General features: G+C 47.5%; 1 protein-coding gene across 1 annotated transcript; it reads right to left on the bottom strand.

Annotated features, from left to right (window-relative positions):
* Positions 1–11,011: 11,011 nt before the first annotated feature.
* On the bottom strand, positions 11,012–14,994 carry MIP (major intrinsic protein of lens fiber). The gene is made up of 4 exons (XM_008148647.3): positions 14,635–14,994; positions 14,019–14,183; positions 13,330–13,410; positions 11,012–11,197 (listed from the first exon to the last, which is right to left on the bottom strand). The coding sequence occupies exons 1-4, from the start codon at positions 14,992–14,994 to the stop codon at positions 11,012–11,014; spliced, it is 792 nt and encodes a 263-aa protein (XP_008146869.2).
* Positions 14,995–15,279: the final 285 nt, after the last annotated feature.

Here is a 15,279-nt window from a genome sequence, read left to right as displayed (position 1 = left end):
GTTTATTTTGGGGGTGATGAAAATACTCTAATATTAGATAGTCGGTAAATGGTTGCAAAATTCTATGAATTATATCTCAATACAGATGTTATTAAAAAAACACCCCCACACAATTTTAATCCTTACCCAAGGATATTTCCATTGATCTCTAGAGAGAGAGAGAGAGTGGAAGGGAGGAAGGAGGGGGTAGAGAGAGAGAGAAACATCGATGTGAGAGAGACACTTTGATTGGTTGCCTCCTCACACTCCCTGACTTGGTCCAGGGATGGAGCCTGCAAACTGAGGTACATGCCCTTGACTGGGAATCAAACTTGAGGCCCTACAGTCCTCACTGAGCAAAACTGGGCAGAGCTTCACTATTTAAAACACCCAAAAAACTAAAGACAAAACCTCAGGATAAAGTGCAGGTTTTTAAATTTGATAAATTTCATTTTATGAAAAAAACACACACAGTAATTACACTGTATTTTCACATTTCATGACAGATGACAACTTTGTCAAACATCTTAGACCTAGCAGATGTGGACATTTAAAAGCAATGTTACTAAAAATAAATAAATAAGTAAAAGCGATGTTACTTTTCCTACCAAGTAGTTCAGGTGAAGCAATATTCATCTGAAATTAATATTCACAGGCTTCAAAATGCAAGAACCAAAGAAAAACAAAAGATGAAATATTAAATACACTTACAATTCAAAAGAGAAAATTCATTTCTTGAAAACAAAATAAAACCAAAGAAAAAACTCTGCCCCAAACTAACCCTGTTTGAAGAACCAGCTTTGAGAATCACTAGTATGAAGAGAATTGAGGCAGCATAGTAAGAAAGTAGGAAAATTCCTTGGCAAGTGGAATGGGGAAATTGAGACAGACAGCTGAACAAACTGGCCTGACCGAGCAATTTACATCAGATACGAAGGTCACTAGGGCAGAAAGCCCCAGATGCTTAGCAAGAGGCAAAACTGGTGCCAGACTCTCCCCCTGGGCGGCCTTTCCTCCCCTGGCATATCGCAAGTCCAAATGGCTGACCTTTCACATTGGGTCATGTGGCTCAGACCCTCTCCTGGCCTTTCCTCCCTAGAGATAACATATAGGCCAAGCATGTCAAACTTGCAGCCCATGGGCCACATGTGGCCCACAACGAATATTTTTGCATATAACGGTATGTAAGAGACAGTTTTAATAAAAATTTCGTAACTTAATTTTTACAATATCCTGTTATACATAACTAGAGGCCTGATGCACGATGATTCGTGCAAGAATGGGCCTTCTTTCCCCTGGCTGCCGGCAACACCTTCGCTCCAGACCGGAGCCACCTTTCCACGCTGCCCAGAGGCCCAGAGCTGCTGGGGCAGTGTGGAAAGCCCCCGGCTGCTTGGTGCCTGCATATGCAAATTAACCTGACAGCTTTGTTGGGTTAACCCTTTGCACTCGCTTGCTTTTTTCTCAATTCCTTTATTCTAATGCTAACCGTGTCGAGTCACACTCGACATCTGAGTGCAAAGGTTAATTTGCATACACACTCCTGATTGTCTGGTGGGCATCATGAAGGTACGGTCAATTTGCATCTTTCTTTTATTAGTGTAGATTATTAATAACGAGTTACAATGTTCACTAATGACTGATTACTATAATTGTGTTGCCCATTTCCCTTCCGCACCTAATGAGCACCATTTCTCTCCACTAATATAAGCAGCGAATATTTTAGCAGCCGACTGCCACATCATTAGTCTTGGACTGACTTGTTTGGTGTGGGCAACAGGAAATATTTTGCTTTTGGAGAACAAGAAAAATAGGTTTATGTGTATTACACTTATTAATTTGTGCAGTTATTCAGTGACTGGTAAGTTAATGTTCAAGAAAAAATATTAATTTTTATTAAAATGTTCTATTATTTTATGTTAACGATCACTCATTTATTTCAGACCTTTGTATTCAGCATGTCTCTATCGAAATAAACGTACGTTTCTATGAAAATTGAAGCGTTCGTTTTCTTGCAGCCCACATAAACTTAAACCTTGTTTATTTGGCCCGTGTTAGCCTTTGAGTTTGACATGCTTGATCTAGGCCATCTAGGCCTCAGTTGTATTTTTCTTTTTTTATCTTCACCCAAGGATACACTTTTATTGATTTTTAGAGAGAGGGGGAGAGGGACGGAGAGAGAGAGAGAGAAAGAAACAGTGATGTGAGAGAGAAACATCGATCTGTAGCCTCCCACATGCACCCGACTGGGGGATCCAACCTGCAACCTACATATGTGCCCTGACTGGGAATCGAACCCACCGCCTTTTGGTGTACAGGACAATGCTCCAACCAACTGAGCTACCAGGACAGGGTAGCCTCAGTTGTATTTCAGTTCCAGGTCCAGAAAAGCAGCAAAACCAGATAGGACCAGCTGCAGTGAGTAATGACCCCCTGGCCTGGCACTGACCCGTTAGTGGAGACCACGGCCCTGAAGGGGCACACCTGGAAAAGACGGTGAATATTCCACTGAGATCTCCCCTGAAGCCTGCCCTGAAACCTCCACCTTTGGAAAGCAGATAAAACCCCTCCTTGGAGCACACCCACTCGAATCTCCTCTTTGAGTGAATTTCCTTTCTTCTAAACTCTAAGGATCCCCATGAGCCTTGTAACCAGGGAGCCACGTATAGCGGCAGCTCCTGCCAGGCTGACCCCCGAACCTGTCCTCAAGGCCCCCATTTCTCTGACTCTCCAGTGAGCGACAGCAGCCCTGCCTTGGTTCACTTCTTTCCCATAACATTTCTAGAGCCAAAACAGCCCCACCTGGGCTGTCTCCTATGGCTTCTTCTAGCCGAGGCCCGTCCTGGTTTCACTGTCCCCAGCCGTAACAAACATCCTCTAAAATCACCTGACTCACGTGAAATCTTTCCTGCAGGAAGTCAAGAACCCACACACTGCTGGCCAGCCTGAGGCAGACTCCCTCTGGGCCTGCTTCCCTTCCGGTAACAGAATGACCTTTGAATTTCAGTTCTGTCCAGTACTGAGTTGGTAATCTTGAGCAAGTGGCTTAACCTAAACCTCAGTTTCCTTTTCAGTATGCTGAGAAAATAAATGGGGAAGTTTAAATGAGATCATGGCAAGCAGTGCTACTTCAAGTATGGTCTGCAGACTATTGCTGGCCCAGGCACTACTAGCAGTCTGCATCGAGATAAGTACGAAAACAAAGCATAAGCATTTAGAACATTTAACAACTCACAGTAATTTAACAGAGTTGGTGTTTGTTGAATCTAATGATAAAGCCTATATTTTTGCTTTTTTTTTTTTTCATACAGAAAGCTAGAACAATTTTTCTAGTAATTTAATTTTTCTAGTAACAGTTCTAGTATTTTATAAAAGTACTTTATATGTCAACTAGAGGCCCGGTGCACGAAATTCATGCGGGGGGGGGGGCGTCCCCTCAGCCCAGCCTGCACCCTGTCCAATCTGGGATCCCTCTCACAATCCAGGACTGCTGGCTCCCAACTGCTCGCCTGCCTGCCTTCCTGATTTCCCCTAACTGCTTCTGCCTGCCAGCCTGATCACCCCTAACCACTCCCCTGCCAGCCTGTTTGATGCCTAACTGCTCCCCTGCCAGCCTGTTTGCCCCTAACTGCCCTCCCCTGCAGGCCTGGTCACCCCTAACTGCCCTCCCCTGCAGGCCTGGTCACCCCCAACTGCTCTCCCCTGCAGGCCTGGGTCCCCCACAACTGCCCTTCCCTGCAGGCCCAGTCACCCCCAACTTCCCTCCTCTGCTGGCCTGGTCACCCCTAACTGCCCTCCCCTGCAGGCTTGATCGCCCCCAACTGCCCTCCCTTGCAGGCCTGGTCCCTCACAACTGCCCTCCCCTACTGGCCATCTTGTGGTGGCCATCTTGTGTCCACATGGGGGCAGGATCTTTGACTATATGGGGGCAGCCATCTTGTGTGTTGGAGTGATGGTCAATCTGCATATTACTCTTTTATTAGATAGGATAGAGGCCTGGTGCATGGGTAGGGGCCAGCTGGTTTGCCCTGAAGGGTGTCCCAGATCAGAGTGGGGGTTCCCTTGGGGTGTGGGGAGGCCTGGGCAAGGGGCCTGTGGTGGTTTGCAGGCCTGCCATGCCCCCTGGCGACCCAAGCGGAGGCCCTGATATCTGGGATTTATTTATTTTCTACAATTGAAACTTTGTAGCCTGGAGCGGAGCCAAGTCTCCTGCTTGCTCCGTGGCGGCAGCCATTTCTGTTAGGATTTATGTATCTTCTATAATTGAAACTTTGTAGCCTGGAGCGGAGGCCAACGCATGCCAGGGCTTCAGAAGCTTGGCTTCCTCCATCGCCAGGAGCAACCCTAGCCTCCTGCTCTTTCCAGCTCTGTGGCTGCCGCCATTTCTGTTTGGATTTATTTATCTTCTATCATTGAAACTTTGTAGCCTTGAGTGGAGGCCTAGGCCGGCAAGGGCAGGCGGAAAGCTTGGCTTCCTCCATTGCCGGGGAGACCCAAGCCTCCCTCCTGCTCTCTGTGGCCACAGCCATCTTGGTTGGGTTTATTTGCATATTCGCTCCTGATTGGCTGGTGGGTGTGGCTTGTGGTGTAGCAGAGGTACAGTCAATTTGCATATTACTATTTTATTAGCTAGGATTATATATCTATAAAGCTGGAGGGGAAAAGTACTGATCTGCAACAACTTGGGGGAAGGGAACCCTACCTGATCCTTCATCAAGATAGTTTCAGAAGCACTAATATCCAGCACTTTACTGAGTGGTGAGCACAAAGGAAGAGCTCTCAATATTAATTTCCTCTCAATCTACTGATTCGATAGCCAGTCACTAAATGCTTATGGAAGAGCCTTCTAGGCAAAAGGTCACGTTGTCCAAGTGCAACGGTGGTGCTGAAAACTTAACTGCAGAAATAAGCCCCACATAACATAGAAGATACGATGTAAAAGACTTGGTGCAGGCTGTCAATAAGTGATTTTGAAAAAGAAATTCTGAAAAATGAGGGCTTTTTTCAGGATACAGTGGCCAAGGAGATTTTGTCAGAGGAACTGTGATTAGAAATGGACTTTCGAAGACTGCATAGAATTCATTCCAGGAAGCTGGGAGGAGGTGAATTTAGGCAGAGAACTGCCAGAGCAAAAGAAGAGAGAGAGCCGCTATATGAACAGAAGGGTCCAACAGGAGAGCAACAGAAAGTGAAGCTCGAACCTGCTTTATGGGAAAACCTTGTCTTTGTCTATCAATTCAAGGATTTAGAACATAAACGAGAGTCACTGAAGATTTCTGAGCTAAAAAACAAAATGATCAAATTGGGGCCGGACAAAGTAGGGTCACATTTTCTACTATTGTTTCACTCTCTGTGGTCTCAATCTGTTTTTGTTTTTTTTCACTGCACTCACCCTGCAAAAGATTCCAACCTCAGATCAATGCAACCATATGCTTTCTAGATTCCTAGACTTAACTGTTGACACTGGTTTGCTGAAGAAAACCATACATACCGAACCCATAGTTTCCAACCTGGGCAGGGCCCTCAGCCTGGCCCAGGAAATCATTTTAGTGTTCCTGTTCCACTCTTCTTTTTCCCAAAGAACAGCTGTTTCTAACTTTCACCATTACCCTCAAGCCCCTTTACCCTCTGCTTCCGACACCTCTTACCTGGTCTCCCTGCTCTCCTCCTCTTAGGAACAACTGAAGTTATCAGACATGACCTCTCTCAACTCTCTCCATCTAAGACTAAAAACATAATACATATTTCAAATGCCCACCCTGACTTCTTTGCTTCTAATCTAAGCCCTCCATTTGTATGACCGATAATTACTATTCTGTCCCTTAGTTGGTTGCTCCTCATTTCTCATTTGTTACCAATCTTCTCTTTATACTGACCCCAACCCCATGAGTTGCTCAGAGATCTTCTATCTTAGGGAGAAAAAACTTAACATAAAACAAAACCTTTCTGCCCAGCCAGTGTTGCTCAGTGGTTGAGCACCGAACTATGAACCAGGAGGTTACAGTTCAATTCCCAGTCAGAGCACATGCCCAGGTTACGGGCTCGATCCCTAGTGGAGGAGTGCAGGAGGCAGATGAGTCAACTGATGATTTTTCTCTCAGCATTGATGTTTCTCTCTCTCTCTGAAATCAATAAAAACGTATCTTAAAAACACACACCTTTCTTTGACCCCATATTGGCTGCTCCTCAAGAGCTGATGTCCCACAGGTCTGCACCTTTAGAGTCCTTTTCCTCACTTTACACAGCCTCTTTTCGCAAACTCACCCTCTCCCACATCTTCAACTACCATCTCTGAACCATTAGCAAGCAAATCTGTATCTCTTACCCCTGAGATCGCATGGTGACAATCCCACTAATGAATAGCACCGTCTACCTGTACATCCTGTGTATATCTCACACTCCGCATATCCAAAATCGAACAGCCATCCCCCCGCCCCAAATTTGTCTCCATTTATGTTTTTTTTTTTTTAATTGATTTTTTTACAGAGAGGAAGGGAGAGGGATAGAGAGTTAGGAACATCAATGAGAGAGAAACATCGATCAGCTGCCTCCTGCACACCCCCAACCAAGGTACGTGCCTGCAACCAAGGTACGTGCCCTTGACCGGAATTGAACCTGGGACCCTTCAGTCCGCAGGCCGATGCTCTATCCACTGAGCCAAACTGGTTAGGGCTCCACTTATGTTTGGATCTTTCAGCGGCTGACACTATCTACTCAGTTATTCACAGAAGAAACCTAGGAATTATCCCAGATACCTCAGGTCACTGACTCAGGCCAATTCTTCCTTAAATTCTCCTATCCGACCTCTGTCCATCCCCATACTCAGGACCCGAGCTGAGGCAGTCAAACCTGCCTTACTTCAGGTCCTGAGTATCTCTTGCTTAGATTATTCAACTGCTTCCTAACCGCTTTCTCTGCCTCCAGCCTTGTTCTCTTCCGTCTACCCACAATATGGTTATCAGATTTGGCCATATAACCACCTTGCCTAAAATCTTCCAATGGATACCTAAAAAACTTCTGAGTGATTGTCTCTGGAAAGACTGGGGGTGGGGAGTCTGCAGGAGAAATATTTACCTTTCAAATCGTAGTGCATGTCTGCCATTAACATGCACTACTCTACAAAACAAAATTTCAGTGGCCGCTAATGCTTACAATGCGAAGTCCTTCATGATCTACCTGCTTTTAAGCTTCTCTCTCAAGCCATTCCTCTGTCTGGCCCTGGAGTCTATTCACTCATCTTTTAAGACTCTGCCCAAATGGCACCCCGTCCTGACTTCTCCAGACAGAATGGACATCTTCTTTTGTGCCATTTAATAGAGTTGCATCATGGCATCAGCTCATGTTGTACAAAACGCTTAAACAGATTGTTGTTAAAATGTCTGTCTCCCTCCATGAGCCTTAGATTCCCTAAGAGCAGGAACTGCTTCTTAGTCTCCTTTGAATTTGCAGAGTTTAGTTTCTGAATAAAAATTTATGGGGGCAGAGGGGCTTGGATAAGAGTGTTTTAAAAATGCTCATCAGGTGATTCTAATTCAATCCCCCTTAACAAACTGCACTATGATATAAACTCCCTGAGATCAGGAATCACTGTGTTCAGCACAATGTAGATAGATGCTCATTATATGGTTCCTCATCTGAACCCAAGTAGACAAGTCTCAGAGGTGCGGAAGGAAAGGTTAGGGCTGAAGCTGTGGAAGTATCAGGATGTACCAGGATAGTGTGTGAAGTTGTGGAAGTAGATAAGCTTACTCCAGAGTTTGGAGTGCCGAGTAAGGAAGCCAAGGCAGACTTCTTTGTCACACTGTAACTGCAGAGGACTCATTTACATGTGTTTTTCCTTCCAGACTGTGAGTTCCTTAAAGGCAGGAACTCTGTCCTATTCATCTCTCTGTCCACCTGGCACTGAGCACACAGTACAGTGCAAGGTACATGTTAGGAGCTCAGGAACATTTTACTGAGTTGTACCAGTGCCACTGGGAGCAGAGGTACAGTACTTAAAGGACACACAGATGTGACTACTTTGGTCTGGAAGAGCTGGGAATTGAGGTTTTCAGAGGGATGACTGAGCTCAGTCCTGAAAGAGAAGTTCACTTGGCAGAGAAGTGGCCAGAACTTCAAGTAGAAGGTACAGCAGGAGCATAGGTACCAAGGCATGAAAGGGCACAATGCAGGCACACCCTTCCCACGTGGCTGGGAGTCACGTGCGTGAGACAGGAAACATACTAGAGAGCTGTGGAAAATGAGGCTTAGAGGGTCAGGGTCAGGGCCACACTGTGGAAAGCCATGGACACCCACCTAAGAATGTAAGCCAGGCTGTGGGTGGCCTAAGAGGACTTTTAAGTTTAATCTGAAATGGCCAGATGGACTTTTTATGAAGATAACTCGTGGCAGCATGAAAGGCAGAGTAAAGAATTGAGAGACTCAAAAGAAGGAGCTTAATTAGCGGCTGGCGCCTAGTTAACAAACACACGCAGAGGCAGTATATACCCTCCTTAAGTTTTACACCCAAGGGAAAGCAGGGGAGGGAATAAGAAACCCATTCTATAAAAACCCCAAGATATAAGTCAAGCGACCTCTGAATTCCGCTCCCGCTGACCACCAAGCTGCACACCTGTTTTTCGGGTCTGAACTGGATAGGACGTTCCGAAGCGGAAATGCCCAGGAACCTCTGTTCTACCTTCGGGGTTCCAAGCCCCATCCCATCACAGCTCCCCACCCCCACCCACCCACGAGGACCAGGCAGTGCAGAGAGGCGCGGGGAGAAGGAAGGAGCGTCCCCGGCGAGTGGGAAACGCCCCGGCATCCACCTAGGACGCAGGGTGGGAGACTGCGCGTGCGCACCTAAAGCGTGCGCGCCCCGCCCTTTGCCTTTAAATCCGGTGGCGGGAACGGGGACTCAGCACCTCCCGGAGTGCCCCGTGGCTTCGCAGGGACGCAGTTCTCTTCAATCCCTCTAACCCACACATTCACTCACCCGCTCCCCACCGGTGCTCGGGATCCCCTTGGAGCCCGCGGCCCGCGGCCAGTCTTTCCCGCCACCAAGCTCGGGGGGACCAATCTCCGCCGGCGTGCGGCGCGGGGCGGGGCGGCGCGGCGCGGCGCGGGGCGGGGCGGGCTGGGCTGGTCCAAGGGACCCTAGCAACCGGGGGTGGTGCCTGATGACAAAGTAAGGAAAAGGGAAGGGACTACAAGTAGTTTCATCTGAATCGATCCTCTACGTTGCGCCTAAAGTCACAACGCAATTAATTTTCTGCTGACTTACGATAACAGGAATCAAAGTCCGATTAGATGTAAACTTACAAACATTCTTCCCCTTCTCCTAGTCAAGTGGGTTATTCCGAAGTTTTATATGGAGTTGGAAAAGTTGGGCTTGATTTGGGAGGAGGAGCGGCATTGAGTTACTGGGAAGGGGGGTCTTTTGCGGGGCTGCGGTGTCTGTCTTGCTGGAGGTATAGGTTTAAAGCTTCCGAAGTATGTAGGAGGCGCCTAAAAGGAAATCAGCAATAAATATTCATTCGTCAGTTGAAGGTCTCTTCTGGCCTCAGCTGAGATGAGTGTATTTTGCCAACAACAAAGGAAGGTAGGGCTCACACGACTAATTATCTCCTGAATTATTAACCATTTGAATAGGATGAATTAATTTCTGGGATATGAGAGATGTTAGAAGAGATTTGATGAAGATGAACGTACCATTGAGAGAAAAGTGAAAAGATGCACACAAAAAGGGAAATAAAGAATATAAAACTAGTGATAAAAGCAGAAAGATGCCATTTGAAGAGTCTACTGATCTGCTCTAAATTATAACTCTGAGGGTGGCCTTGGGGAAAGAAAAAACAAAACAAAAAACTGAGGGTTAAAGGCTCTCCCTCCTTCACCCCCCTCCCACCTCTGCCTTGCTCCTGGCATCAGCTTTCCTGTTTCTGCCTAGGACTGTGGTCGGCAAACTTCGGTTCACGAGCTACATGCGGCTCTTTGGCCCCTTGAGAGTGGCTCTTCCACAAAATACCACGGCCTGGGTGAGTCTATTTTGAAGAAGTGGCGTTAGAAGAAGTTTAAGTTTAAAAAATTGGGCTCTCAAAAGAAATTTCAATCGTAATGTTGATATTTGGCTCTGTTGACTAATGAGTTTGCCGACCACTGGCCTAGGACCTCTCCTGGGGCTTAAGTCCCATCTGCCCCGAGGCCTGCCTGGGGAAGTCAAGTAGCATAGTTAAATTACTTAATTTATCTAGATTGTAGGCTCCCACGCCTTGGGCCTTGGTTGGTGAGCTCGCCCAGGGTCTCCAAAGAGATCCATCATGCCAGAATAACACAAAGCCCAGCCAGTGGATGTAGACAGCTTTCTGTGGCTTAACAGAACGGCTCTTTGTTCACTTTTCTCAGAGCTACTGCCCCACCCAAGGCCCTGGGGCAAGCATCCCTGAGGTAACTTGGCTACACTCTCCCTTTAACTTCCCCACAGCTATTTGGTACAATTGCATCCTGAACTGGGGCTCATAACTCCATTTCCTCTCTTCCTGCCCCTGCCCCTTCTCCCAACCTCTGGAATGCCTTGTGTCCTCCACTTCTCTCCACCTGCCTCCTGTGAGGAGTACTCCCTGCTTCCCGGCTCTCTCAGAAACCTAGAACCTTATACTTGATTGGCATGACCAAGAACTTAGGGTCTTGGCTTCCTGTGCTCGTCACACTGAGAGGAAGGTATAGGATGACACCTCTTGTCCCTTCCCTACTTCTCCTGCCGCCCTGCCCCCAAACACAGCCACGTTCACTCACGTTCGTACACACACAATCATGCACACACAACGGCAAAGAGAGGTGGATGGGGAGGAAGGGAAGTTTGCACCGACCAGCTCATGAATGCAACTTGAAAGATTTCACACAGCAAAAGGCAAAAAACAACAACTACTCACACATAAATTAAAAAATAAAGAAGTACATGCCCCTCCCCACAGCCTCCTTCTTCATCCAGGGGTGGCTTAGCCCCTCCACATAAACTCAGAAGCTTCCTACTCCCTCTGTCCAACTGGAGCTTTTACAGGGCCTCGGTCTTCAGTTCAACAGGTTCCCCTGTGCCCTCTGCTTGTGCCGTGGAGTCCCTGGGCCTGGTACCCTTGAGAACAGACAGTCTCTCAGAAACACTCTTGAGCCGGGGGAAGAGGAGAAAGTCGTAGAGGAGGCTGCCCAGGCCCCCTCCGATGATTGGGCCCACCCAGTACACCTGCAGGAAGAGGAAAGGAATAATCAGGCTTGGGGAGAGGACCAAGAGCAAGGCTGCTCCTTTCTCAGCTCCACAGGTAGAAAACAGATGTACTGTCCTAACCGGTTTGGCTCAGTGGATAGAGCATCGGCCTGCAGACTGAAGGGTCCCAGGTTCGATTCCCGTCAAGGGCATGTACCTTGGTTGCTGGGCACATCCCCAGTAGGGGGTGTGCAGGAGGCAGCTGATAGATGTTTCTCTCTCATTGATGTTTCTAACTCTCTATCCCTCTCCCTTCCTCTCTGTAAAAAATCAATAAAATATATATATTTTATTAAAAAAACAGATGTACTTGGGCACTATTTAAACAGAAATCAGTGTTTGTTTTTGTTAATCCTCACTCAAGGATATGTTTCCATTGATTTTTAGAGAGAGTGGAAGGGAAGGGGAGAGACAGAAAAAAGTCAGTGTGAGAGAGACACATCATTGGTTGCCTTCCGCATGCACCCCGAGGGGACCCAAGGATCAAGCGTGCAATACTGCAAAATACACTTAAGATATCTGTGCCCTTAGCAAGGTATCGGTGCCCTTAACCTGAATTGAATCTGGGACCGTTCAGTCCGCGGGCCGATGCTCTAGCCACTGAACCAAACTGGCTAGGGCTGTTTGTGTGTTTTTAAACTCTAAACTGTTCCACTGTCTGCACTTCAAAATTCACCATTTTTTTTCTGACTCATAAAATTATTCCTTTATCCCATACCTTCTTAACACATGTATATTCTCTTCGTTGTTATTCGTCGGTGCTAGTTTGCATATTACTTTGAAAATTTTTTAAATTGTGACAAAATGCACATAACATAAAATTTTCCATCTTAACCATTTCTTTTTTTTAAATTTATTTTTAAAAAGAACTTGATTTCAGAGACAGAGAGAAAGACATTGATTTGTTGCTCCACTTATTTATGCATTCATTGGTTGTTTCTTGTATGTGCCCTCACCAGGGATCAAACTCACAACCTTGGCGTATTTGGGTGACACTCTAACCAACTGAGCTAGGGCCCTTAACCACTTCTAAGTGTTCAGTTCAGTAATATTAAGTATATTCATATTGTTGTGCAACCAATCCCCAGAACTTTTCATCTTGCAAAACTGAAGCTCTCCCTCCATTAAACAACAACTCCCCATTTCCCCTCTCCCTAGCCCCTGTCAACTATCAATTGCTTTATTTCAATGAATTCTACTACTGTAAATACCACATATGGGTGGAGTTATAAAGTATTTGTCTTTTTGCAACTGGCTTATTTCATCAAGCATAATGTCCTCAAGGTTCATCCACGTTGCAGCATATAACAGGATTTCCTTCTCTTGAAAGGCTGAATACTATGCCATTATATGCATATACTAAATTTTGTTTATTCATTCATTCATCTGTGAGGGACACTTGGGTTGCTTCTACTTCTGGTTATTGCGAATACTGTGGCTGTGAAAATGGGTGTACAGCTTTGAAAAAAAGTATTAGAGTTTAGAGTGAAAGAATTTATTAGTGAAGCTGTGAGACAGAAAGTGGGCTACTCCACAGAGCAGCCTGAAAATGTTTTTGAATTATTTTCAGGCTTTGTCTGTCATATGGCCAAACAACACAAACAATCCGTTTTTAGTGAGGGCTTATTCCATACCAGATTCTGTGCTATAACGTTCACACTTACTTTTCATAACACCTTGTTTTATAGTAAGGAAACGGAGGTGCAGAAGGATTGTGTTCTTGCCATGGTCACACACAAGGCCAGCAAAGTGCTAGAACTGGGATGAGGCCCAGGCCCATTTGTGCTCAGGCATATTCTGACCTCTGAGAGTAGGAATGTTTGTCTTCCTGTTCAGTTGTCTGTCCGGACAGCGCTAGTTTTGGAATACAGTGGGTACTTAGTAAAATTCCCTAACTAACCAGTGAAGGAACAATATGAGCAAGAGCCTCTCTCTCTGGCAAAATAATGAATCCTGCTCACACAGGCACCCCAAACTCTGTGACAGCCCGTTTAGCTGAGTGCTGGCAGAGCAGTCAGCACACCCAATGGAGAGCAGGAGCCAAACCTGGAACCTGCAATCCACACCCATCCAGCAGGGCTTCAGCATCTCGCTCCTCTCCCCGCACTCACCCAGTGGTTGGTGAAGTTTCTGGTGAGAATGGCAGGAGCAAAGGAGCGGGCAGGGTTCATGCCTGCACCAGTATAATACATCTGCAAAAGACACAGTTGTAACTGAGACACTTCCCCCATTCTCCCCAGCTTCTCTGCCCACAGCTCACATATCCCGGAAGGCTGGCACCTTGCCTCTCGCAGCAAGCAGGGAAGGACAACCGCATGCGAGTTCCACAGTGGAGTGAAGGCGCTGATGCCCCACCTGGGGATAGACTATGGATCCATCAGCTAAGCCAGTGGTCGGCAAACCGCGGCTCGCGAGCCACATGTGGCTCTTTGGCCCCTTGAGTGTGGCTCTTCCACAAAATACCACGGCCTGTGTGAGTCTGTTTTGAAGAAGTGGCGTTAGAAGAAGTTTAAGTTTAAAAATTGGGCTCTCAAAAGAAATTTCAATCGTTGTACTGTAGATATTTGGCTCTGTTGACTAATGAGTTTGCCGACCAGAGCTAAGCCCACAAATACCCACAATGCATGCATTTCTACCTTGGGTTCAAGAAAGACCAGTTATGGCAGTCACAAGAGAGAGTAATAAGAAGGGCTGACTGATACAGAGGGAGGTGAGTAATGTTCATGTTTGATAGTTAGGTGAGAAAGGTTTGGGGGCCCTGGAATCCTTAAATGAGTAGTTGTTTCCCTCTCCTACTTACCCCAAAGAGGTGCCCGAGGGTGAGGGAAAAGCCAACGGCCAGGGCCACGGAGCCCAGGCGGCCATTCCGCCTCTCATCGTATGTGGCAAAGATGCAGAGCACGAACTGCAGCGTCAGGAAGATCTCCACTGCGGTGGCCTGGCCCACACTCACCCCAGGGTGCAACTAGGCAAAGGAAGAAGAGAGGAGGCTCATTAGGGCTGTCAGGGCATTACCTCCTCAGAATCCAGGCGGGACCCCCCCTCCTCCCTTTGATGGCGTCAGTTTCCTAGAGATGAAAGATGATAGTAACTGTATTGTTTTCTAATTTCTCCTGACATTGGAAGTAATTGCACCCAGTTTTATGGATGCAGAAACTGAGGTCCCCTAGGTAAAATAAGTCCTCAGGAACCTGCAAGGAATTGGAAGGAAAGCTGGGACGGGAACTCAGCTTCCTTGATTCTCAGTCCAGGGCTCTAGACTCTTATCCCTCCGAAGCACCTGCTGATCCTCCCCACCCTGAAACACACACAGTCTCACACACACCACGTCCCAGATCCCTGGGGCACGGACCCACCTGCACCAGGCAGGGAGCCGAGGCCCCAGGTCCCCTCAGCCCCACTCAGCTGATCATTACCGTGTTCAGTGCCAGGTTCCCTCGGACAGCAGGTGGGGTAACACTGTACAGCATGGCAGCCCCCACCACGGCTCCCAGGAGTTGGGCGGCCATGTAGCAGAAGGCACGGAGCAGGGACATCTGGGAGCCCACAAGGAAGGCAAACGTGACCGCAGGATTGACATGGGCTCCACTGATGTGGCCCACAGCCTGCACCAGCGTAGCCAGGGCCAGGCCAAAGGCCAGAGCCACCTGCAAGACATGCAGGGGTCCAGGGCCCCAACGCAGCGAGGCCCCCAGCCCGAAGAAGACATAGAAGAGGGTGGCAAAGAACTCGGCAAATATGGCCCTCCAGAAGGAGGCTGACTGCAGCTCCCACATGGCAGAGGGGATGGGCACAGTGCCTGGGTCCCTGATACCTCCTTGGCCTGATTTGGGTGGCGCATCCCCTTTATAGAGGACTCTGAATCCCTGGGAGGGGCGGGCTGAAGTGGCTGGCCCAGCCTCTTAACCCTTTCATAGCTGCCGAGGGCCGGCCCACTCTCAGGCCTCTGATAAAGCTGCTGGACTTTCCTCTCCCTCCTCCACTGGGAGGTGAGCAGAGCCATGGGTGTTATGGTGGCGGTAGGGTCAGGGCTGGGGAGGCTCCGATAGAAAAGGACCAAG

The sequence above is a fragment of the Eptesicus fuscus genome, chromosome 7 (assembly GCF_027574615.1).
Source record: "Eptesicus fuscus isolate TK198812 chromosome 7, DD_ASM_mEF_20220401, whole genome shotgun sequence".
Classification (NCBI taxonomy): domain Eukaryota; kingdom Metazoa; phylum Chordata; class Mammalia; order Chiroptera; family Vespertilionidae; genus Eptesicus; species Eptesicus fuscus.
The sequence above is the reverse complement of the archived record's forward strand: the minus strand, read 5'-3'. Positions and strand labels throughout refer to the sequence as shown.